Genomic DNA, 25,421 nt, shown 5'->3' with positions numbered 1-25,421 from the left:
CATGTTAATAAGTGGATATCAATTTTTAATGAGAAATGCAATTTTTGACAGACAAGAATTAATTGCAAGTAAAACCAAACCTAAGCGTCCCATGATCATCAGCGATCACCAGAACGAAGCCTTTTTGAATGATGAAGACGACTACCAGTTTCTGAGTGGTCAACAACAAACTATGGTAAGACATCAATGGCATTAGTTCAGGTAGAGGAATGTCCCAAAGGTGCTGGGAGCCACATAGAAACAGGCCTCAAGGGAGACTTGGCCATAATTTGATAGAATTTGATAGTGATTTAGTTAAGTCCAAAACTAGGGTCTTAAATCTAAACAAAGCAAACTATGCAGATATGAGAGACACTTTAGTTAAGGTAGATGGGGAAGCTACACATCAAAATTGCAGTAGACAAGCTATGGGTAGCATTTAAAGAACTAATGCATAATTTCCAACAAATTTACAATTCTTCAAGGCATTAAAACCTCGCAGAAAACATGATCCAGCCAGGGCTAAAAAAGGGAGTTAAACATTTTTTAAAATTTGTTCATGGGAAGTGGGCATCACAGCCTGTGCCAGCATTTATTGCCCATCCCTAATTGCCCGTTAGGGGCAGTTAAGAGTCAACCACATAGAACATAGAACATAGAACATAGAACATAGAAAATACAGCACAGAACAGGCCCTTCGGCCCACGATGTTGTGCCGAACCTTTGTCCTAGATTAATCATAGATTATCATTGGCTTTACAGTGCAGAAGGAGGCCATTCGGCCCTTTGAGTCTGCACCGGCTCTTGAAAGAGCACCCTACCCAAACTCAACACCTCCACCCAACACCAAGGGCAATTTTGGACACGAAGGGCAATTTATCATGGCCAATCCACCTAACCTGCACATCTTTGGACTGTGGGAGGAAACCGGAGCACCCGGAGGAAACCCACGCAGAAACGGGGAGGACGTGCAGACTCCGCACAGACAGTGACCCAAGCCGGAATCGAACCTGGGACCCTGGAGCTGTGAAGCAATTGTGCTATCTACAATGCTACCGTGCTGCCCTTAAGAACAAATAAATCTACACTATATCATTTTACCGTAATCCATGTGCCTATCCAATAGCTGCTTGAAGGTCCCTAATGTTTCCGACTCAACTACTTCCACAGGCAGTGCATTCCATGTCCCCACTACTCTCTGGGTAAAGAACCTACCTCTGATATCCCTCCTATATCTTCCACCTTTCACCTTAAATTTATGTCCCCTTGTAATGGTTTGTTCCACCCGGGGAAAAAGTCTCTGACTGTTTACTCTATCTATTCCCCTGATCATCTTATAAACCTCTATCAAGTCGCCCCTCATCCTTCTCCGTTCTAATGAGAAAAGGCCTAGCACCCTCAACCTTTCCTCGTAAGACCTACTCTCCATTCCAGGCAACATCCTGATAAATCTTATTTGCACCTTTTCCAAAGCTTCCACATCTTTCCTAAAATGAGGCGACCAGAACTGTACACAGTACTCCAAATGTGGCCTTACCAAAGTTTTGTACAGCTGCATCATCACCTCACGGCTCTTAAATTCAATCCCTCTGTTAATGAACGCGAGCACACCATAGGCCTTCTTCACAGCTCTATACACTTGAGTGGCAACTTTCAAAGATGTACGAACATAGACCCCAAGATCTCTCTGCTCCTCCACATTGCCAAGAACTCTACCGTTAACCCTGTATTCCACATTCATATTTGTCCTTCCAAAATGGGCAACCTCACAGTTTTCAGGGTTAAACTCCATCTGCCACTTCTCAGCCCAGCTCTGCATCCTATCTATGTCTCTTTGCAGCCGACAACAGCCCTCCTTACTATCCACAACTCCACCAATCTTCGTATCGTCTGCAAATTTACTGACCCACCCTTCAACTCCCTCATCCAAGTCATTAATGAAAATCACAAACAGCAGAGGACCCAGAACTGATCCCTGTGGTACGCCACTGGTAACTGGGATCCAGGCTGAATATTTGCCATCCACCACCACTCTCTGACTTCTATCGGTTAGCCAGTTCGTTATCCAACTGGTCAAATTTCCCACTATCCCATGCCTCCTTACTTTCTGCAGAAGCCTACCATGGGGAACCTTATCAAATGCCTTACTAAAATCCATGTACACTACATCCGCTGCTTTACCTCCATCCACATGCTTGGTCACCTCCTCAAAGAATTCAATAAGATTTGTAAGGCAAGACCTACCCCTCACAAATCCGTGCTGACTATCCCTAATCAAGCAGTGTCTTTCCAGATGCTCAGAAATCCTATCCTTCAGTACCCTTTCCATTACTTTGTCTACCACCGAAGTAAGACTAACTGGCCTGTAATTCCCAGGGTTATTCCCTAGTCCCTTTTTTGAACAGGGGCACGACATTCGCCACTCTCCAATCTCCTGGTACCACCCCTGTTGACAGTGAGGACGAAAAGATCATTGCCAACAGCGCTGCAATTTCATCTCTTGCTTCCCATAGAATCCTTGGATATATCCTGTCAGGCCCGGGGGACTTGTCTATCCTCAAGTTTTTCAAAATGCCCAACACATCTTCCTTCCTAACAAGTATTTCCTCGAGCTTACCAATCTGTTTCACACTGTCCTCTCCAACAATATCGCCCCCCTCATTTGTAAATGCAGAAGAAAAGTACTCGTTCAAGACCTCTCCTATCTCTTCAGACTCAATACACAATCTCCCGCTACTGTCCTTGATCGGACCTACCCTCGCTCTAGTCATTCTCATATTTCTCACATATGTGTAAAAGGCCTTGGGGTTTTCCTTGATCCTACCCGCCAAAGATTGTTCATGCCCTCTCTTAGCTCTCCTAATCCCTTTCTTCAGTTCCATCCTGGCTATCTTGTATCCCTCCAATGCCCTGTCTGAATCTTGTTTCCTCAGCCTTACATAAGTCTCCTTTTTCCTCTTAACAAGACATTCAACCTCTCTTGTCAACCATGGTTCCCTCACTCGACCATCTCTTCCCTGCCTGACAGGCACATACATATCAAGGACACGTAGTACCTGTTCCTTGAACAAGTTCCGCATTTCACTTGTGTCCTTCCCTGACAGCCTATGTTCCCAACTTATGCACTTCAGTTCTTGTCTGACAACATCGTATTTACCCTTCCCCCAATTGTAAACCTTGCCCTGTTGCACGCACCTATCCCTCTCCATTACTAAAGTGAAAGTCACAGAATTGTGGTCACTATCTCCAAAATGCTCCCCCACTAACAAATCTATCACTTGCCCTGGTTCATTACCCAGTACTAAATCCAATTGCCCCTCCTCTGGTCGGACAATCTACATACTGTGTTAGAAAAACTTCCTGGACACACTGCACAAACACCATCCCATCCAAACGATTTGATCTAAAGAGTTTCCACTCAATATTTGGGAAGTTAAAGTCACCCATGACTACTACCCTGTGACTTCTGCACCTTTCCAAAATCTGTTTCCCAATCTGTTCCTCCACATCTCTGCTACTATTGGGGGGCCTATAGAAAACTCCTAACAAGGTGAATGCTCCTTTCCTATTTCTGACTTCAACCCATACTACCTCATTAGGGTGATACTCCTCGAACTGCCTTTCTGCAGCTGTTATACTATCTCTAATTAATAATGCCACCCCCCCCCCCACCTCTTTTACCACCCTCCCTAATCTTATTGAAACATCTATAACCAGGGACCTCCAACAACCATTTCTGCCCCTCTTCTATCCAAGTTTCCGTGATGGCCACCACATCGTAGTCCCAAGTACCGATCCATGCCGAAAGTTCACCCACCTCATCCCTGATGCTTCTTACGTTGAAGTATACACACTTCAACCCATCTCCGTGCCTGCAAGTACTCTCCTTTGTCAGTGTTCCCTTCCCCACTGCCTCATCACACGCTTTGGCGTCCTGAATATCGGCTACCTTAGTTGCTGGACTACAAATCCGGTTCCCATTCCCCTGCCAAATTAGTTTAAACCCTCCCGAAGAGTACTAGAAAACCTCCCTCCCAGGATATTGGTGCCCCTCTGGTTCAGATGCAACCCGTCCTGCTTGTACAGGTCCCACCTTCCCCAGAATGCGCTCCAATTATCCAAATACCTGAAGCCCTCCCTCCTACACCATTCCTGCAGCCACGTGTTCAACTGCACTCTCTTCCTATTCCTAGCCTCGCTATCACGTGGCACCGGCAACAAACCAGAGATGACAACTCTGTCTGTCCTGGCTGTTAACTTCCAGCCTAACTCCCTAAACTTGTTTATTACCTCCACACCCCTTTTCCTACCTATGTCGTTGGTACCAATGTGCACCACGACTTCTAGCTGCTCACCCTCCCCCTTAAGGATCCTGAAGACACGATCCGAGACATCCCTGGCCCTGGCACCCGGGAGGCAACATACCTTCCGGGAGTCTCGCTCGCGACCACAGAATCTCCTATCTATTCCCCTAACCATTGAATCTCCTACTACTATTACTTTTCTATTCTCCCCCCTTCCCTTCTGAGCCCCAGAGCCAGACTCAGTGCCAGAGACCTGGCCGCTAGGGCCTTGCCCCGGTAGGTCATCCCCCCCATCAGCATCAAAAACGGTATACTTGTTTTGAAGGGGAACGGCCACGAGGGTTCCCTGCACTGTCTGCCTGTTTGTTTGTTTTCCCCTGACTGTAACCCAGCTATTCTTGTCCTGTACCTTGGGTGTGGTTACCTCCCTGTAACTCTTCTCAATCACCCCTCTGCCTCCCGGATGATCCGAAGTTCATCCATCTTCAGCTCCAGTTCCCTAACACGGTCTTTGAGGAGCTGAAGTTGGGTGCACTTCCCGCAGGTATAGTCAGCGGGGACACCGGTGGTATCCCTCACCACCCACATCCTACAGGAGGAGCATGCAACTGGCCTAGCCTCCATCCCCTCTTACCTGGCATTGCTGTGAATCTGGAGTCACATGTAGGTCAGACCAGGTAAGGATAACAGATTTCCTTTCCTAAAGGGCATCAGTGAACCAGATGGTTTTTATATCAATTGACAATGGTTCTATGATCTAATTCTAGATTTTTATTGAATTCAAGTTTCACCATCTGCAGTGGCGGGATTTGAACCTGGGACCACACAGCACGACTCTGGGTCTCTGGATTACTAGTCCAGTGAGAATACCACTATGCCACTGCCTCCCCATTAAAGATACCATTAGATCAAAGAAAGAAGCTTATAATGTTGCCAAAAAGAGTAATAAACATGAGTATCGTGAGGGTTTTATAATTCAACAAAGGATCAAGGACCAAGATGGTAATGAGAAAAGAGACTGTGAGAGTAGGCAAGTAAGAGACATAATATTTCAGTAGGTATGTAAATAGGAAAGATCAACGAACGTTAATGGGGGCCGCACTGAGACAGAAACTGGTGAATTTATAAAAGGGAATAAGAACATGTCGGAGACATTAAAGAAACACAGCAGAAGACACAAAAAGCATTTTAGAAATAATGCAACAAAGGGTCCAGTGAGGAATTCAAATAAATCAGTTTAAGTAAATAATTAATACTGGAGAAATTAATGAAGACAAATGGCCAGGATTTGACAATCTGCCCCCTAAGGTTTTAAAAGGGGAAACTGCGGAGATAGTTGACGTGTTAGTTTTGATGTTCCAGAATTCCTGGAATTCTAAAACCATTCCCAAGAATTGGGAGGCAGCAATCATTGCTCTGCTCTTTAAGAAAGGAAAAAGAGATGGGCCTTTGCGTCCCTGGTAGCCCGGTGGAGGATCTTGCTATTATGGAAGGACGCAAAGCCCCCCAGTGTGGAAGCCTGGATAAATGACATGGCAGCGTTCATTAAGCTGGAGAGGATAAAGTTTGCCCTGAGAGGGTCTGCGCAGGGGTTCTTCAGGCGGTGGCAACCGTTCCTTGACTATCTCGCGGAGCGCTAGAAGGAGCTCAGGCAGCAGCAGCAAAGGAAGGGGGGGGGGAGGGGGGAGGGGGTATTTCTTTCGGGGGGGGGGGAGGATATTTGGGTGGGTGGGGAGGGGCTTTTCCCAGGTAGTATTTGTACAAACATAGGGAGGGTTAATACGTGCAGGAGAAACCCATTGTATAAGTTTTGTACTACGTTTGCTTGATTATGTTTATGTTTTGTTTTGCTCTTTTGTCTTCTTCTTCTCTGTTACGTGGGGGGGGGGGGGGGTTTAACTGGTTGAAAATTTTTGTTGGAAAAACTTTGAATAAACATATGTTAAAAAAAAATTCTATTGCATACCTAATAGCTTATGTAATGCACTTTGAACTGAGTTAACAGTTGCACTGAACTGTAATCTCAGAAATGGCGCTGTTTCATCTAATCATTTTACTATTCAATTTGACTATAAATCAAAGTGAAATCTTTCACGACGGTCCCTATATTCATTTTTTTAAAATCAGGGAAGGTGAGGGGGAGGGGGAAGGGTAGGAGGTTGTGTTCCACATGCACACCGTTGTAGATTCACGCCCCACCTTGTAAATTCCGAGTAAACTCTAAGCTCTAATGCTTAGCAGAAAGGGTGAAAAATTCCTTATTGCTACATTTCCCAGGTCCCAGGTTTAATTCCGGCTTGGGTCACTGTCAGTGCGGAGTCTGCACATCCTCCCCGTGTGTGCGTGTGTTTCCTCCGGGTGCTCCGGTTTCCTCCCACAGTCCAAAGATGTGCAGGTTAGGTGGATTGGCCATGATAAATTGCCCTTAGTGACCAAAATTGCCCTTAGTGTTGGATGGGGTTACTGGGTTATGGGGATAGAGTGGAGGTGTTGACCTTGGGTAAGGGTGCTCTTTCCAAGAGCCGGTGAAGGCTCGATGGGCTGAATGGCCTCCTTCTGCACTGTAAATTCTATGATATCTCCGATTTCTAAAATAAACTTGCAGTGGTTACCATGGCAGGATCTTCACGTTCATTAAAACTGGAAGTCCGAAGTCTTCCAGCACTAATAACTGACCCAGTGTTTCTGCCGACTAAAGAGGATTTAAATGGTGAGTGAAGGAGCACAGTAGCATGTGGGCTTGGGTAGGGTGCTCTTTCAAAGAGCCGGTGCAGACTCGATGGGCCGAATGGCCTATTCTGCACTGTAAATTCTATGGTAATGATGCATAAGGCACATCCTTAAAGTGCTTCCTCCCTCCACCCCTCATAGATCTAGATGAGGGGAGAGGCAAATACCTCAGGCCACATTAGTAATTTGAATGTGCATGGCTTAATATAATTTGGAATGCAGTTGAGGTTGGAGCTATGGGCCAGACTGTGCTACGAAGGTCACTGTTACCACACTGAGGACAGATAGGTCTCGGGCGGGATTCTCCGTTTTAGCAGCAGAGTGCTGACGCCGTCGTAAACGCGGCGCTAGAGCACTTCACACAGCTTAACTGCCGATACGGGCTCCAGCACGGCCGCGCGGGTCCGCGCATGCTGGCGGGTTGCCGTCTCCGCACCAGCCCCCACGCAACATGGCGGAGACCTACAGGGGCCCGGCGTGGAGGAACATAGCCCCCCCCCCCCCCGGAATGAGCCCGCCCGCCGAACGGTAGGCCCCGATCGCCGGCCTGGCCACCGGAGTCAGATCCCCCCTTCCCCCCACCAGGACGGCCCCCGCAACCAGAACGCCAAGATCCCGCCGGGTAGGACCACACGCGAACGACGCCGGCGGGACTCGGCGGACACTCAGCCCGTCGAGCGCGGAGAATCGCTGGGGGTGGGTGGGGGGGTGTGCACAAGGTTGGAGCAGCATGGTGGGATTCGCACCTCCCCCCCCCCGGTGATTCTCCGACTCGGCATGGGATCGGAGAATCCCGCCCCTTGAGTCATGAGGAACCAGAATGTAACAGCTATCCTATTGTGGTCATTGATGCTGAAGAGGCACTTTACTGTTCAATTCGTTAGGCCTTTGGCTTGATAATTACTGTATTAAGATGCAGTTGTGAAAAATGTACCGAAAGTGTCAAACTCCATGTTCAATGCTCCTTTTTGTCACAAGGTTTATCCTCCGAGAATTCCAAAGGTGAATACAGCTCACACAGGCCAGATGGAACATATCCGTAAGACCCAAATTATGCCTATCCCCAAAGCTAATTTCAGGTTTGGAAATCTTTGTGTCTTGTGTGTCATTTTGTAATGCAAAATTTGATCAACAATTGTAACTATTCATCTCTGCATCATCTCCTTAATAATGCATTGAATTTAGAGGGAAATTATTATAAGCATGTACACATCCTATAGAAGACTTCATTCGGAAATGTAACTAAGAAACTAGTTCAGTTAAGTCCCTTTGGTATTGGAACTAAATTCCTTTATCAAAATTGTGCTGATAGACCCTGGAAACATTTTGCTATTATGCTTTTGCTGTCATTAATGGTTTAAACTACAATGTAGTTTCCGTACTTTAGGGTGATAAGTGCAAATTTTAAAACAGACAGATGGTTTAATTACGATCCCAGTTGATACTGCTGGATGGGAAGATCCCAGAATGGAACCCTGGCTCAAAAGACTGTAACTTCTACTTATTTAGAAAATGCTGATGAACAGAGTCACAGGACTGCCAATTAGCTTTAACAACAAAAAAATGATTAAACATGAAAAGTTTGATTCTAATAAAATACTCCTTCAAGCCCTACTTATCTTCACAAATGTACACCGATATGAAGGAAAGCACAGGTTACAAAATATGCTAAGGTTTTCAGTAAACACACAGGACGGGATTCTCCCAGCCCACGCTGGGCTGGAGAATCGCTAGGCCGAGCGCAAATCACGCGACGACGCCCCGCCGAGTCTCCAGAAAGCGGAGAATCGCCGCCATTGGCGCCGGCGCGGTCGGCGAGGCACCAGTCGTGGGGCGCTCTACGCGGCCCCCCCTCCGATTCTCTGCCCGGGATGGGCCGAGTGGCCGCAAAAAAAATCTGAGTCCCGCTGCGCCGTCCATGTGTGGTCTTACCCGGTGGGACCTCGGCGTGCATCCTTCCGGGGAGGCCTGGTGGGGAGGGGGAGGGGGGGTCAGACCCCGGAGGGGGGCCTCTGCTGTGGCCTGGCCCGCGATCGGGTCATACCGATCAGCGGGCCGGCCTCTCGGGCTGGGGGCCTCTTTTGCTCCGCGCCGGCCCCTGTACCCTACGCCATGTTGCGTCAGGGCCGGAGCAGAGAAGGAAGCCACTGCGCATGCGCGCAATCGCACCAATCACAATGCGCATGCGCAGACCCGCGGCACCCATTTGACACCGCTATCGGAAGCTGGAGTGGCGTGGATCGCCCAGTGTCATGCTGGCCTACAGAGGGGCTCGGAATCGTTGCTCCTGGGGGCCTGTTGACGCCGACGTGAAACGCGACGGCGTTTACGACGGCATCAACACTTAGCCTCAGGATCAGAGAATCCCGCCCACAGTTCTTGTAACCCAGCAGGCAAACTGTGGTCAGATACACCCTACTCTGAAACCACCCAATCGATCTTCTGTGGATTTATCCCCAAATCCCCCCACATGATTATTATACTGTAGGCCAACTGATCTCACGGACTCTGGCTTCCACACAAGGTTTTCCAAATGCCACCCTCAAAAATACATGCCTTAGAATCTTCCTTCAAGCAATGTTTCCCTCAGCTGCTCCCAGCAAGGATTCACTTCCAGGATTTTACAACTCTCCTTTCAGTATTCCTTTGTCAGCTATATGCTTTCAAGCTTTCACACAAACTCTTAGATCCAGCCATTAGTGGCTTCACAATTGCTTTAACTATCACTTCACAGGCTGTAGTAAAATATCACAAACCATACGGTCACTTCAGATATCTCTGGATTCTCACTAATCAACTTCACCAATTGCTTCACTTTTCAGCTCTGTCTTTAACTTTAATGAATGGTATGCTGCTCCAGGTCTTGTTTCATATTTTAATTTAACATTCACGGAAACTTCTCTTCATTCTCTAGGTGTAGAGTTAACTGTCCTTTAAGTCTGGAATCTGCTTTCTTGCCCATTACACTGTAAGGCGTTCCTGCTTCCAACAGAGCTGGGAGCTGTTCACTCTCTGGCTTCCTAGCTGCAAATTCTATGAATTCACTTAAACACAATCACAAGGTCTGTCTTTCCTAAAGTGGTCCCTGGTTTCCAAGCAATATTTCATCTCCAAGCTCGTGTTTACTTTTCACATCTCTCAGCACAATGCAGACACAGTATGAACTGAAATCAAAAGCCCCCATACATGAAAACACCTTTGTTTAATATGAGTCCAACTCGAATTTTACCCTTTATTACCCAGAAACATTCAATTAAATCCACTCAACTACATCTGCTTCCTGATAGTTTAATTCAGTTGGTCCTGAAGTTTTTTTTTACTGTTTTCACTTTGAAAGCCTTACTCTAGAAATAATTAGTTTACTTCACTTGAATAAAGTCAACGAACAGGTTATGCAGAAATGGATCTCTTAATTTAACTTTAAATGGTGACCACGTTATTTAAGATCTCCCTGAAAACTTGCCACAGCTAAAATTCAGTGATCTCAGTCCCTCTGAATAATTGCCCTCTGCTGGTGAATTTCTGCATGACATAACAGCTAATTTGATTTGCAGAATATAATACTGCACCATTGTTAAACATTATTTTCATATAAGACACACACGCGATCTACCGGCCAATCCCTTCCAAATGGGGGTGGTAGATACCGGGAGATGCCACTTCTGGGGTTTAACCGTATCACCACACCTCGCGAGGTCTAACAGGATCTCGCAAAACGTCGCAATCTGGATCCTGCGCATTGTGGGTGGGATCAGTATTTGGAAAATCTGCATATAAGAATAAGTAACTAGTCTCACTATAATATGCAGCCTGCCTGATCCACCCGAGGCATGGGAATTAAGCCCTTTGCCTCGGAGACCTTAGGCAAGCACCATTTATTACTGGTCCCCACAACCAGGGATCAGGCTGGCCTCTGGGCAGGGTAGGACCCTGGCACTGTTGGTGACACCTGGGCATATTGGCACTGCCAACCTAGCACCATGGCAATGCCACCTGGTGCCAGCCTGGCACTGCTCAGGTGGCACTTCCCAGGTGGTACTGTCATGCTGGTGGTACCAGGATGGCATTTGCCCATGCTGGGGATCTTGGCAGTGGGCTCCCTTCCCATATGAGGTGGGGGTACCTGAGGACCCCCTTATAGTTGAGTTGGGGCTTTAGCGAGGGAGGGGGAGGGGAGGCTTCCAACCTCCTCTCTTCTATCTATCCACCCTTGCCAAGCTGGGTGGGCCTACTCTCAAGTGGTTCCATTCTTATCTACCTCATCATAGCCTGAGAAACACTTGCTTCTCTTCTTGGTCCCAAACCATTTATCTCTGATGTTTTCTGAGGATCTATCCTTTGTCCCCTCCTATTTGCCATCTGCATGCTGCCTCTCGACAACATCATCCAAAAGTACAATGTTAGTTAACTTTAACATATACGCTGATGACATCTAGCTGTAACACATCATTACCTCTTCTCACTTCTCCATTGTTGCTAAATTATCAGATTTCTTATCCAACATCCACTAGTGGATGAGCAGAAATGTTCTCCAATTTATATTGGGAGGATTGAGGCATTGTTTTCAGTCCACATTCCGAATACCTTTCCATAGCTACTGACTTCATTCCTCTGCCTGGCAACAGTCTGAGATTAAACATTCAAATCATATTTGATCCCAAGCTTAGCCTCGGATCTCCTGCTCGTGCCATCTCAAAGACGACATATTTGTATGTAACATAACTGGCTTTCTCCTTTTTCAGAGTGTGTGCTGCTGCAATCTTCATTCAGGCCTTCATTACCTCGAGACCTAACTATTCCAAAACATTCATCACTGGTCTTCCACAATCTGCCTTTTGTAAACTTGAGGTCTTCCAAAACTCTACTGTCCCTAACTCACAGCAAATGGCATTTCTCTGTCATTCCTTTTTTAAAAAATATATTTTATTCAAAATTTTTGGCCAACCATAACAGTACATTGTGTATCTTTTACACAGTAATATAACAATATAAATAACAATGGCCAGTTTTTTAAACAAGAAATAAATAATATATAAACAACATCAAAATTAAAAAACAAAACTAAATGGCAACTGCCTTGTCCCAAATAAATACTCTCCAGAAATACAATTCAGCAGTCCAGTATACAATTACCTATAACAACAACCTATACATATTATACTTATACACTAACATCCCTGAGAGACCTTCTGGTTCCTCCCCCCCCCCCCCCCCCCCCCCCCCCCCCGGGTTGCTGCTGCTGTCTTCTTCTTTTCCATTCCCTCTATCTTTCTGTGAGGTATTCGACGAACAGTTGCCACCGCCTGGTGAACCCTTGAGCCGATCCCCTTAGGACGAACTTAATCCGTTCCAGCTTTATAAACCCTGCCATGCCATTTATCCAGGTCTCCACACCCGGGGGCTTGGCTTCCTTCCACATCAACAATATCCTGCGCCAGGCTACTAGGGACGCAAAGGCCAAAACATCAGCCTCTTTCGCCTCCTGCACTCACGGCTCTTCTGCAACCCCGAATATAGCCAACCCCCAGCTTGGTTCGACCTGGACCCCCACCACCTTCGAAAGCACCTTTGTCACCCCCACCCAAAACCCCTGTAGTGTCGGACATGACCAGAACATGTGGGTGTGATTCGCTGGGCTTCTCGAGCATGTCGCACACCTATCCTCTACTCCAAAAAATTTACTGAGCCGTGCTCCAGTCATATGCGCCCTGTGTAACACCTTAAATTGTATCAGGCTTAGCCTGGCACACGAGGACGATGAGTTTACCCTACTTAGGGCATCAGCCCACAGCCCCTCCTCAATCTCCTCCCCCAGCTCTTCTTCCCATTTCCCTTTCAGCTCATCTACCATAATCTCCCCCTCGTCCCTCATTTCCCTATATATGTCTGATACCTTACCGTCCCCCACCTATGTCTTTGAGATCACTCTGTCCTCACCTCCTGCGTCGGGAGCTGCGGGAATTCTCCCACCTGTTGCCTCGCAAAAGCCCTCAGTTGCATATACCGGAATGCATTCCCTTGGGGCAACCCATATTTTCCGGTCAGCGCTCCCAGACTTGCAAACGTCCCATCTACAAACAGATTTCTCAATTGTGTTACTCCTGCTCTTTGCCGTGTTCCAAATCCCCCATCCATTCTCCCCGGAGCAAACCTATGGTTATTTCTTATCAGGGACCACACCGAGGCTCCTGTCTTTCCCCCATGCCGTCTCCACTGCCCCCAAATTTTCAGAGTAGCCACCACCACCGGGCTTGTGGTGTATTTCTTCGGTGAGAACGGCAACGGCGCCGTCACCATAGCTTGTAGGCTAGTCCCCCTGCAGGATGCCCTCTCCAATCTCTTCCACGCCGCTCCCTCCTCTTCTCCCATCCACTTACATACCATTGAGATATTGGCGGCCCAGTAGTACTCACTTAGGCTCGGGAGTGCCAGCTCCCCCCTATCCCTACTACGCTGCAAAAATCCCTTCCTCACTCTCGGGGTCTTCGGGGCCCACACAAAACTCATGATACTCTTCTCAATCCTTTTGAAAAAAGCCTTCGTGATCACCACCGGGAGGCACTGAAACACAAAGAGGAATCTCGGGAGGACCACCATTTTAACCGCCTGCACCCTCCTTGCCAGTGACAGGGATACCGTGTCCCATCTCTTGAAGTCCTCCTCCATCTGTTCCACCAACCGCGTTAAATTTAACCTATGCAATGTACCCCAATTCTTGGCTATCTGGATCCCCAAGTAGCGAAAGTCCCTTGTTACCTTCCTCAGCGGTAAGTCCTCTATTTCTCTGCTCTGCTCCCCTGGATGCACCACAAACAACTCACTTTTCCCCATGTTCAGTTTATATCCTGAAAATTCTCCAAACTCCCCAAGTATCCGCATTATCTCTGGCATCCCCTCCGCCGGGTCCGCCACATACAACAACAAATTGTCCGCATACAGAGGTACCCGGTGTTCTTCTCCTCCCCTGAGTACTCCCATCCACTTCCTGGAACCCCTCAATGCTATTGCCAGGGGCTCAATCGCCAGTGCAAACAATAATGGGGACAGGGGACATCCCTGCCTCGTCCCTCTATGGAGCCGAAAATACGCAGACCCCCATCCATTCGTGACCACGCTCGCCATCGGGGCCCTATACAGCAGCTGTACCCATCTAATATACTCATCTCCAAAGCCAAATCTCCTCAACACCTCCCACAAATAATCCCACTCCACTCTATCAAATGCTTTCTCGGCATTCATCGCCACCACTATCTCCGCTTCCCCCTCTGGTGGGGGCATCATCATTACCCCTAGCAGCCTCCGTATATTCGTATTCAGCTGTCTCCCCTTCACAAACCCAGTTTGGTCCTCATGGACCACCCCCGGGACACAATCCTCTATCCTCATTGCCATTATCTTGGCCAGAATCTTAGCGTCTACGTTCAGGAGGGAAATAGGCCTATAGGACCCGCATTGCAGCGGGTCTTTTTCCTTCTTTAGGAGAAGCGATATCGTTGCCTCTGACATAGTCGGGGGCAGCTGTCCCCTTTCCCTCGCCTCATTAAAGGTTCTCATCAGTAGCGGGGCGAGCAAGTCCACATATTTCCTGTAAAATTCAACTGGGAATCCATCCGGTCCCGGGGCCTTCCCCGCCTGCATGCTCCTAATTCCTTTCACTACTTCCTCCATTTCGATCTGTGCTCCCAGTCCCACCCTCTCCTGCTCCTCCACCTTAGGAAATTCCAGCTGGTCCAGAAAACACATCATTCTCTCCTTCCCATCCGGGGGCTGAGCTTCATATAATCTTTCATAGAATGCCTTGAACACTCCATGCAATCTCTCCGCTCCCCGCTCCATCTCTCCCTCCTCATCCCTCACTCCCCCTATTTCCCTCGCTGCTCCCCTTTTCCTCAATTGGAGGGCCAGCAACCTGCTCGCCTTCTCCCCATATTCGTACTGTACACCCTGTGCCTTCCTCCACTGTGCCTCTGCAGTACCCGTTGTCAGCAAATCAAATTCTACGTGTAGCCTTTGCCTTTCCCTGTACAGTCCCTCCTCCGGTGCCTCCGCATATTGCCTGTCCACCCTCAGAAGTTCTTGCAGCAACCACTCCCGTTCCCTACTCTCCTGCTTTCCTTTATGTGCCCTGATTGATATCAGCTTCCCTCTAACCACTGCCTTCAGCGCCTCCCAGACCACTCCCACCTGGACCTCCCCATTATCATTGAGTTCCAAGTACTTTTCAATACACCCCCTCACCCTTAGACACACACCCTCATCCGCCATTAGTCCCATGCCCATTCTCCAGGGTGGACGCCGTTCTTTTTCCTCCCCTATCTCCAAGTCCACCCAGTGTGGAGCGTGATCCGAAATAGCTATAGCCGTATATTCCGTCCCCCTCACCTTCGGGATCAACGCCCTTCCCAAAACAAAAAAGTCTATTCGCGAATAAACTTGGTGGACATAGGAGAAAAACGAAAACTCCTTACTCCTAGGTCTGCTAAATCTCCATGGGTCTACTCCTCCCATCTGCTCCATAAAGTCTTTAAGCACCTTGGTTGCTGCCGGCCTCCTTCCAGTCCTGGACCTCGATCTGTCCAGCCCTGGTTCCAGCACCGTGTTAAAATCTCCACCCATTACCAACTTCCCCACCTCTAGGTCCAGGATACATCCTAACATGCGCCTCATAAAGTTGGCATCATCCCAGTTCGGGGCATATACGTTCACTAAGACCACCGCCTCCCCCTGTAATTTGCCACTCACCATCACGTATCTGCCCCCACTATCCGCCACTATGGTCTTTGCCTCAAACATTACCCGCTTCCCCACTAGTATAGCCACCCCCCTGTTTTTCGCATCTAGCCCCGAATGAAACACCTGCCCCACCCATCCTTTGCGCAGTTTAACCTGGTCTATCAGTTTCAAATGCGTCTCCTGTAACATAACCACATCTGCCTTAAGTTTCTTAAGGTGTGCGAGTACCCATGCCCTCTTTATCGGCCCGTTCAGCCCTCTCACATTCCACGTGATCAGCCGGGTTGGGGGGCTCTTTACCCCTCCCCCTTGTCGATTAGCCATCCCCTTTTATCCAGCTCCTCACCCAGTTCCCACGCAGCTGTGTCCCCCCCAGACGGTGCCCTCCCGCCCCGCCCACCCCACCCCATACCAGCTCCCCCTTCTCCCTAGCAGCAGCAACCCAGTAAATCCCCCCTCGCAGCCCCCCCCCCGCTAGATCCCCCACTAGCGTAGTTACACCCCCCATGTTGCTCCCAGAAGTCAGCAAACTCGGCCGACCTCGGCTTCCCCCCGTGACCTCGGCTCACACCGTGCGACGCCCCCTCCTTCCTGCTTCCCTATTCCCGCCATAATTATCATAGCGCGGGAACAAAGCCCGTGCTTCCCTTTTGGCCCCGCCCCCAATGGCCAACGCCCCCAGCTCCTCCACCTCCCTTCCTCCCTCCCCCACAACCTGTGGAAGAGAGAAAAGTTACCGGGTCGCAGGATTAACAACATAAAAATCATCTCTCCCCCCTTTTTCCCCCCTCTTCGCCCCCCATATTCGCCCCACCTCTTTGTCTCAAACGTTCTTTTTTAATAACCCGCTTATTCCAATTTCTCTTCAACAATAAATGTCCACGCCTCATCCGCCGTTTCAAAGTAGTGGTGCTTCCCTTGATATGTGACCCACAGTCTTGCCGGCTGCAGCATTCCAAATTAATCTTCTTTTTATGAAGCACCGCCTTGGCCCGATTAAAGCTCGCCCTCCTTCTCGCCACCTCCGCACTCCAGTCTTGATATACGCGGATCACCGCGTTCTCCCACCTACTGCTCCGAGTTTTCTTTGCCCATCTGAGGACCATCTCTCTGTCCTTAAAACGGAGGAATCTCACCACTATGGCTCTGGGAATTTCTCCTGCTCTCGGTCCTCGCGCCATAACCCGATAGGCTCCCTCCACCTCCAACTGACCCGTCGGGGCCTCCGCTCCCATTAACGAGTGCAGCATCGTGCTCACATATGCCCCGAAGTCCGCCCCTTCTGCACCTTCAGGAGGACCAAGAATCTTTAAATTCTTCCTCCTCGCATTATTCTCCAGCACCTCCAGCCTTTCCACACATCGTTTATGGTGTGCCTCGTGCATCTCCGTCTTCACCACCAGGCCCTGTATATCGTCCTCGTTCTCGGCAGCCTTTGCCTTCACGACCCGAAGCTCCCGCTCCTGGGTCTTTTGCTCATCTTTTAGCCCTTCAATCGCCTGTAATATCGGGGCCAACAGCTCCTTCTTCATCTCCTTTTTAAGCTCTTCCACGCAGCGTTTCAAAAACTCGTGTTGTTCAGGGCCCCATATTAAACTGCCACCTTCCGACGCCATCTTGGTTTTTGCTTGCCTTCCTTGCCGCTGCTCTAAAGGATCCACCGCAATCCGGCCACTTTCCTCTCCTTCTTCCATCCGTATCCAGGGAGGATTCCCTTTTGGTTTACCGCACAGTGCTTTTAGCCGTTAAAATTGCCATTGGGGCTCTTATTAAGAGCCCAAAAGTCCGTTCCACCGGGAGCTGCCGAAACGTGCGACTTAGCTGGTCATCGCCGCACCCGGAAGTTCTTCTCTGTCATTCCTGTGCTTGCTGACCTTCATTGACACCTGGTCAAGCAACACCTTTATTTTAAAATTATCTTCCTTGTTTTCAAATTTCCCCTCCCTACTTGAACCCCACAAGTCTCCAAAATATCTGCGCACCTCTAATTCTGGCCTCTTGTACATCCCCAATTTTAATTGCTCCGCCATTGGTGTCCATGCCTTCAATTGCCTGGGTCTCGAGCCTTAGAATACCCTCCCTACATCTCTCTGGCTCAATACCTCACTTTCCTTCTTTAAGGCTTTAAAAATCTTACCCTCTGACCAAGCTTTTGGTCATCTGACCTAATATCTTGTTTGTTTGCTTTTGGCATACCTTCGCACCTGCACTGTTTTTTACCCTTTCTGGAATAGTGGGGGTAAGCGGTAGAAGGATTCCCGAGCTGATCATCAGCTGTTAAACTACTGTATAAAACCTTGTTCCAGTGGCCAATAAGTCCAGGTGTTGGACTTGAACCCAGCACTTCTGTTCCAGCGGTAGGGGTACTACCACTGCTTCTCCGGCGCAGCGTGGCCGGAAGATCGTGCCCAAAGTGTTTTGAAAGCATATTTGCTCCAGTAAGCCTTTCCTATATGTACTTTCTTTTTAGTTACCATCAACCTGAACCAAATATTGTCGAAGATAATTTTTCACCTTCTCTGAGGCATGCAAGTTCGTCATACAATGAAGGTCAGCATTCCATTCCCCAATTCCGCCCAGTGAATGGATATCCTGAGCAGGACACTTGGGTAGCTCCTGCCATATCTACTAAGAGGCCTGAGGTAAGTCAATCCAATCAATCCCTGTATTAGCATTATGCACCTGAGCTGCTTTTAGCCCCAATTCCTGGAATCTTCCACACCATTGCTTCCTCAGCAATACCGGCATCTCTGATAAGCATAATCAACCCTACTTTATACATATGTTGCATTTTCTGGATGCAGAGTATATACCCTGAAGAAAATAGAATTCTCTTCATTTTAGCTTTGCTACCTTCAAATTTGAACAAAAGTGTTTCAGTGCGAAAAACATATTAGCGTGCTGTGCTGCAAAAGTCATGAGATAATTTTAATAATACAAGTATAATTAAAGTATCAAATGGTAGGCCTAGCTCTGAAATGCTTCCAAGACTTTCACTCCATGAAACTTTTAGATACACTATTTGATCATTTGTCATATTCCCTCAGAAGTAACGTAAGGCATAAAATCAAAATGTTGCATTGCTCTGGAAAACCATGTTGTCTTTCTACTTTGCAGATAAACGGGATAAGGGTTTTGCCTCCAATAGGATCTGGACAAAGTTTTGGACTGGGCCAACTACACAAAGATCCAGGATATCAGCAATTCCACAACCCTGTCGGATATGGAAGGGCTCAATATTAAGGAGCGAAGATACGATATATAAGGGAATCTGACCTCAGCATAGGCATTGCCAGCAACACTTGCTCACATAGCAGATTAATTCAATTTTAAAAAATCAATACATAAACGAACCATCAATAATTGTTGGAAATGTGAATTGAAGTGCCATGCTGGAGATCTTGAACCAGAGCTCTAATGAACTCAATAGTGACAAATAAAGATTTTCAGTATGTTCTGCTTTTCGAACAAAGAACAAAGAACAAAGAACAAAGAAAAGTACAGCACAGGAACAAGCCCTTCGGCCCTCCAAGCCCGTGCCGACCATGCTGCCCGACTAAACTACAATCTTCTACACTTCCTGGGTCCGTATCCCTCTATTCCCATCCTATTCATGTATTTGTCAAGATGCCCCTTAAATGTCACTATCGTCCCTGCTTCCACCACCTCCTCCGGTAGCGAGTTCCAGGCACCCTCTACCCGCTGTGTAAAAAACTTGCCACGTACATCTCCCCTAAACCTTGCCCCTCGCACCTTAAACCTATGCCCCCTAGTAATTGACCCCTCTACCCTGGGGAAAGCCTCTGACTATCCACTCTGTCTATGCCCCTCATAATTTTGTAGACCTCTATCAGGTCTCCCCTCAACCTCCGTCGTTCCAGTGAGAACAAACCGAGTTTAGTCAACCGCTCCTCATAGCTAATGCCCTCCATACCAGTCAACATTCTGATAAATCTCTTCTGCACCCTCTCTAAAGCCTCCACATCCTTCTGGTAGTGTGGCGACCAGAATTGAACACTATACTCCAAGTGTGGCCTAACTAAGGTTCTATACAGCTGCAACATGACTTGCCCATACTTATACTCAATATCCCGGCCAATGAAGGTAAACATACCGTATACCTTCTTGACTACCTTCTCCACCTGTGTTGCCCCTTTCAGTGACCTGTGGACCCGTACACCTAGAACTCTCTGACCTTCAATACTCTTGAGGGTTCTACCATTCACTGTATATTCCCTACCTGCATTAGACCTTCCAAAATGCATTACCTCATATTTGTCCGGATTAAACTCCATCTGCCATCTCTCCGCCCAAGTCTCCAAACAATCTAGATCCTGCTGTATCCTCCGACAGTCCTCATCGCTATCCGCAATTCCATCAACCTTTGTGTCGTCTGCAAACTTATTAATCAGACCAGTTACATTTTCCTCCAAATCATTTATATATACTACAAACAGCAAAGGTCCCAGCACTGATCCCCATGGAACACCACCAGTCACAGCCCTCCAATTAGAAAAGCATCCTTCCATTGCTACTCTCTGCCTTCTATGACCTAGCCAGTTCTGTATCCACCTTGCCAGCTCACCCCTGATCCCATGTGACTTCACCTTTTGTACTAGTCTACCATGAGGGACCTTGTCAAAGGCCTTACTGAAGTCCATATAGACAACATCCACTGCCCTACCTGCATCAATCATCTTTGTGACCTCCTCGAAAAACTCTATCAAGTTAGTGAGACACGACCTCCTCTTCACAAAACCATGCTGCCTCTCACTAATACGTCCATTTGCGTCCAAATGGGAGTAGATCCTGTCTCGAAGAATTCTCTCCAGTAATTTCCCTACCACTGACGTAAGGCTCACCGGCCTGCAGTTCCCGGGATTATCCTTGCTACCCTTCTTAAACAGAGGAACAACATTGGCTATTCTCCAGTCCTCTGGGACATCACCTGAAGACAGTGAGGATCCAATGATTTCTGTCAAGGCCTCAGCAATTTCCTCTCCAGCCTCCTTCAGTATTCTGGGGTAGATCCCATCAGGCCCTGGGGACTTATCTACCTTAAATTTTTCAAGATGCCCAACACCTCGTCTTTTTGGATCTCACACCCTTCTCCAGACTCAACATCTACCAATTCCTTCTCTTTGGTGAATACTGATCAAAGTATTAATTTAGTACCTCACCCATTTCCTCTGGCTGCACACATAGATTCTCTTGCCTATCCTTCAGTAGGCCAACCCTTTCCCTGGCTACCCTCTTGCTTTTTATGTACGTGTAAAAAGCCTTGGAATTTTCCTTAACCCTATTTGCCAATGACTTTTCGTGACCCCTTCTAGCCCTCCTGACTCCTTGCTTAAGTTCCTTCCTACTTTCCTTATATTCCACACAGGCTTCGTCTGTTCCCAGCCTTTTAGCCCTGACAAATGCCTCCTTTTTCTTTTTGATGAGGCCTACAATACCTCTCGTTATCCAAGGTTCCCGAAAATTGCTGTATTTATCCTTCTTCCTCACAGGAACATGCAGGTGCTGAATTCCTTTCAACTGACACCTGAAAGCCTCCCACATGTCAGATGTTGATTTAGAACATAGAACAGTACAGCACAGAACAGGCCCTTCGGCCCTCGATGTTGTGCCAAGCTTTGTCCAAAACCAAGATCAGGCTATCCCACTCCCTGTCATTCTGGTGTGCTCCATTTTAGAAGATTTGAATGCTGTGGTTGACAGAAGCCAATATGTGATGTAATTTTCTCAAATTTGTCAAAATCCTTTAATTCAGTGCCGCATATACGGTTATTGAACAAGTTATCAGTATTGGCGATTAAAGGCAAACTTTACCAGTGGCTAAATCATTTTTGTTGGACTGTATGGAAGTGGTCACTGTTAATAGACAATTATCGAATCTAACACATATGATTGCTGGAGTCCCTTAAAGAAGTATCTTAAGGCCCTTTTATTTGTGGCTTATATTAATGATATTGATGGTCAGATTCTGTACAGTACAGTTTTGAAATGTATGGATGACATTCAAATTTATTTCAAAGTTAAGAAAATGAATCCAGGGCTCTCCAATGCCCTTCTCCAGAGTGAACTCTCTACTATGGTACGAAGTCTTACAACACCAGGTTAAAGTCCAACAGGTTTGTTTCGATGTCACTAGCTTTCGGAGCGCTGCTCCTTCCTCAGGTGAATGCAGAGGTCTGTTCCAGAAACACATATATAGACAAATACAAAGATGCCAAACAATGCTAGGAATGCGAGCATTAGCAGGTGATTAAATCTTTACAGATCCAGAGATGGGGTAACCCCAGGTTACAGAGGTGTAAATTGTATCAAGCCAGGACAGTTGGTAGGATTTTGCAGGCCAGATGGTGGGGGATGAATGTAATGCGACATGAATCCCAGGTCCCGGTTGAGGCCGCACTCATGTGTGCGGAACTTGGCTATAAGTTTCTGCTCGGCGATTCTGCGTTGTCGCGGGTCCTGAAGGCCGCCTTGGAGAACGCTTACCCGGAGATCAGAGGCTGAATGCCCTTGACTGCTGAAGTGTTCCCCGACTGGAAGGGAACATTCCTGCCTGGTGATTGTTGCGCGATGTCCGTTCATTCGTTGTCGCAGCGTCTGCATGGTCTCGCCAATGTACCACGCTTCGGGACATCCTTTCCTGCAGCGTATGAGGTAGACAACGTTGGCCGAGTCGCACGAGTATGTACCGTGTACCTGGTGGGTGGTGTTCTCACGTGTAATAGTGGTATCCATGTCAATGATCTGGCACGTCTTGCAGAGATTGCCATGACAGGGTTGTGTGGTGTCGTGGTCACTGTTCTGAAGACTGGGTAGTTTGCTGCAAACAATGGTTCGTTTGAGGTTGCGCGGTTGTTTGAAGGCAAGTATTGGGGGTGTGGGGATGACCTTGGCAAGATGTTCATCGTCATCAATGACGTGTTGAAGGCTGTGAAGAAGATGACGTAGTTTCTCCGCTCCGGGGAAGTACTGGACGACGAAGGGTATTCTGTCGGTTGTGTCCCATGTTTGTCTTCTGAGGAGGTCGGTCCGGTTTTTCGCTGTGGCGCGTTGGAACTGTCGATCGATGAGTCGAGTGCCATATCCCGTTCGTACGAGGGCATCTTTCAACGTCTGTAGATGTCTGTTACGCTCCTCCTCGTCTGAGCAGATCCTGTGTATACGGAGAGCTTGTCTATAGGGGATGGCTTCTTTAATGTGTTTAGGGTGGAAGCTGGAGAAGTGGAGCATCATGAGGTTATCCGTGGGTTTGCGGTAAAGCGAAGTGCTGAGGTGACCGTCCTTGATGGAGACGAGTGTGTCCAAGAATGCAACTGATTTTGGAGAGTAGTCCATGGTGAGTCTGATGGTTGGATGGAACTTATTAATGTCATCGTGTAGTCGTTTCAGTGATTCTTCGCCGTGGGTCCAAAGGAAAAAAATGTCATCGATGTATCTGGTGTATAACGTTCCATCCAACCATCAGACTCACCATGGACTACTCTCCAAAATCAGTTGCATTCTTGGACACACTCGTCTCCATCAAGGACGGTCACCTCAGCACGTCGCTTTACCGCAAACCCACGGATAACCTCATGATGCTCCACTTCTCCAGCTTCCACCCTAAACACATTAAAGAAGCCATCCCCTATGGACAAGCGCTCCGTATACACAGGATCTGCTCAGACGAGGAGGAGCGTAACAGACATCTACAGACGTTGAAAGATGCCCTCGTACGAACGGGATATGGCACTCGACTCATCGATCGACAGTTCAAACGTGCCACAGCGAAAAACCGGACCGACCTCCTCAGAAGACAAACATGGGACACAACCGACAGAATACCCTTCGTCATCCAGTACTTCCCCGGAGCGGAGAAACTACGTCATCTTCTTCACAGCCTTCAACACGTCATTGATGATGATGAACATCTTGCCAAGGTCATCCCCACACCCCCACTACTTGCCTTCAAACAACCGCGCAACCTCAAACGAACCATTGTTTGCAGCAAACTACCCAGTCTTCAGAACAGTGACCACGACACTACACAACCCTGTCATGGCAATCTCTGCAAGACGTGCCAGATCATTGACATGGATACCACTATTACACGTGAGAACACCACCCACCAGGTACGCGGTACATACTCGTGCGACTCGGCCAATGTTGTCTACCTCATACGCTGCAGGAAAGGATGTCCCGAAGCGTGGTACATTGGCGAGACCATGCAGACGCTGCGACAACGAATGAACGGACATCGCGCAACAATCACCAGGCAGGAATGTTCCCTTCCAGTCGGGGAACACTTCAGCAGTCAAGGGCATTCAGCCTCTGATCTCCGGGTAAGCGTTCTCCAAGGCGGCCTTCAGGACGCTCGACAACGCAGAATCGCCGAGCAGAAACTTATAGCCAAGTTCCGCACACATGAGTGCGGCCTCAACCGGGACCTGGGATTCATGTCACATTACATTCATCCCCCACCATCTGGCCTGCGAAATCCTACCAACTGTCCTGGCTTGGTACAATTCACACCTCTTTAACCTGGGGTTACCCCATCTCTGGATCTGTAAAGATTTAATCACCTGCTAATGCTCGCATTCCAAGCATTGTTTGGCATCTTTGAATTTGTCTATATATGTGTTTCTGGAACAGACCTCTGCATTCACCTGAGGAAGGAGCAGCGCTCCGAAAGCTAGTGACATCGAAACAAACCTGTTGGACTTTAATCTGGTGTTGTAAGACTTCGTACTGTGCTCACCCCAGTCCAACGCCGGCATCTCCACATCATCTCTACTATGGTACAGTGCTCCAAGGAATGACAACTTACCTTTAAAACAGACTTTAACACATTCAACCATTGAAAAGGATTTGGGTGTGACTATTACAAGTCATTTGAAGTTTCCGAACCATGTGGGCTCCGGCAGTACAGTGGGCAGAAAATGTTTTACGAGTGCTGAATGCATCCTTTTTGAGTAGGGATGTTTATCTTAAACTCTATAAACAGCTGGTACACTCACATCTGGAGTATGTATCCACATTTTGGAATCCACACTTCCAGAGAGATGTACAGCTTATAGAGAGAGGGCAGCACGGTAGCATTGTGGATAGCACAATTGCTTCACAGCTCCAGGGTCCCAGGTTCGATTCCGGCTTGGATCACTGTCTGTGCGCAGTCTGCACATCCTCCCCGTGTGTGCGTGGGTTTTCTCGAGGTGCTCCGGTTTCCTCCCACAGTCCAAAGATGTGCAGGGTAGGTGGATTGGCCATGATAAATTGCATTTAGTGTCCAAAATTGCCCTTAGTGTTGGGTAGGGTTACTGGGTTATGGGGATAGGGTGTGTTGCTCTTTTTAACCTTAGTCTATTTGCTCTGTTTAGGTCACCTTTGCTCATGAGTCGCCAGGTATCTTTATGATACCGCCACGTGGTTCAAGTTCAGGTTATGATTAATAACACAGCACACCGCTTAGTAAGGATTAAAACAACGGTCATTTATTATATACAACAAGCAATATTAATACCCTGATATAATAAACCTATCACTACTGGCCAATACTTAGCTTAGGAAGAGCCCACCAGGTCAGGGAAACGAATGGCTTGTCCAATCAAATCTGGCCCGCGGGATTCAAAAGGCTGCTACAGGTCGGTGGCTAGGTGTCTCTACCGGATAGCGATCGCT

General features: G+C 47.8%; 1 protein-coding gene across 1 annotated transcript in view; it reads left to right on the top strand.

Moving 5' to 3' along the window:
- The window catches only part of LOC140422759 (uncharacterized), a 40,564-nt gene extending 21,232 nt beyond the window's left edge, over positions 1-19,332 (top strand). The window contains exons 4-7 of the mRNA XM_072507694.1: positions 52-175; positions 7,992-8,092; positions 18,217-18,388; positions 18,864-19,332. Of these exons, the coding sequence (XP_072363795.1) occupies positions 52-175; positions 7,992-8,092; positions 18,217-18,388; positions 18,864-18,989 (523 nt within the window). The 3' untranslated portion in view covers positions 18,990-19,332. The remainder of the gene's footprint in view (positions 1-51; positions 176-7,991; positions 8,093-18,216; positions 18,389-18,863) is intronic.
- The last annotated feature ends 6,089 nt before the right edge of the window (positions 19,333-25,421 follow it).

Source organism: Scyliorhinus torazame, chromosome 5, assembly GCF_047496885.1.
Source record: "Scyliorhinus torazame isolate Kashiwa2021f chromosome 5, sScyTor2.1, whole genome shotgun sequence".
In the NCBI taxonomy this organism is placed as follows: domain Eukaryota; kingdom Metazoa; phylum Chordata; class Chondrichthyes; order Carcharhiniformes; family Scyliorhinidae; genus Scyliorhinus; species Scyliorhinus torazame.
This window is presented reverse-complemented; position numbering and strand designations above follow the sequence as displayed.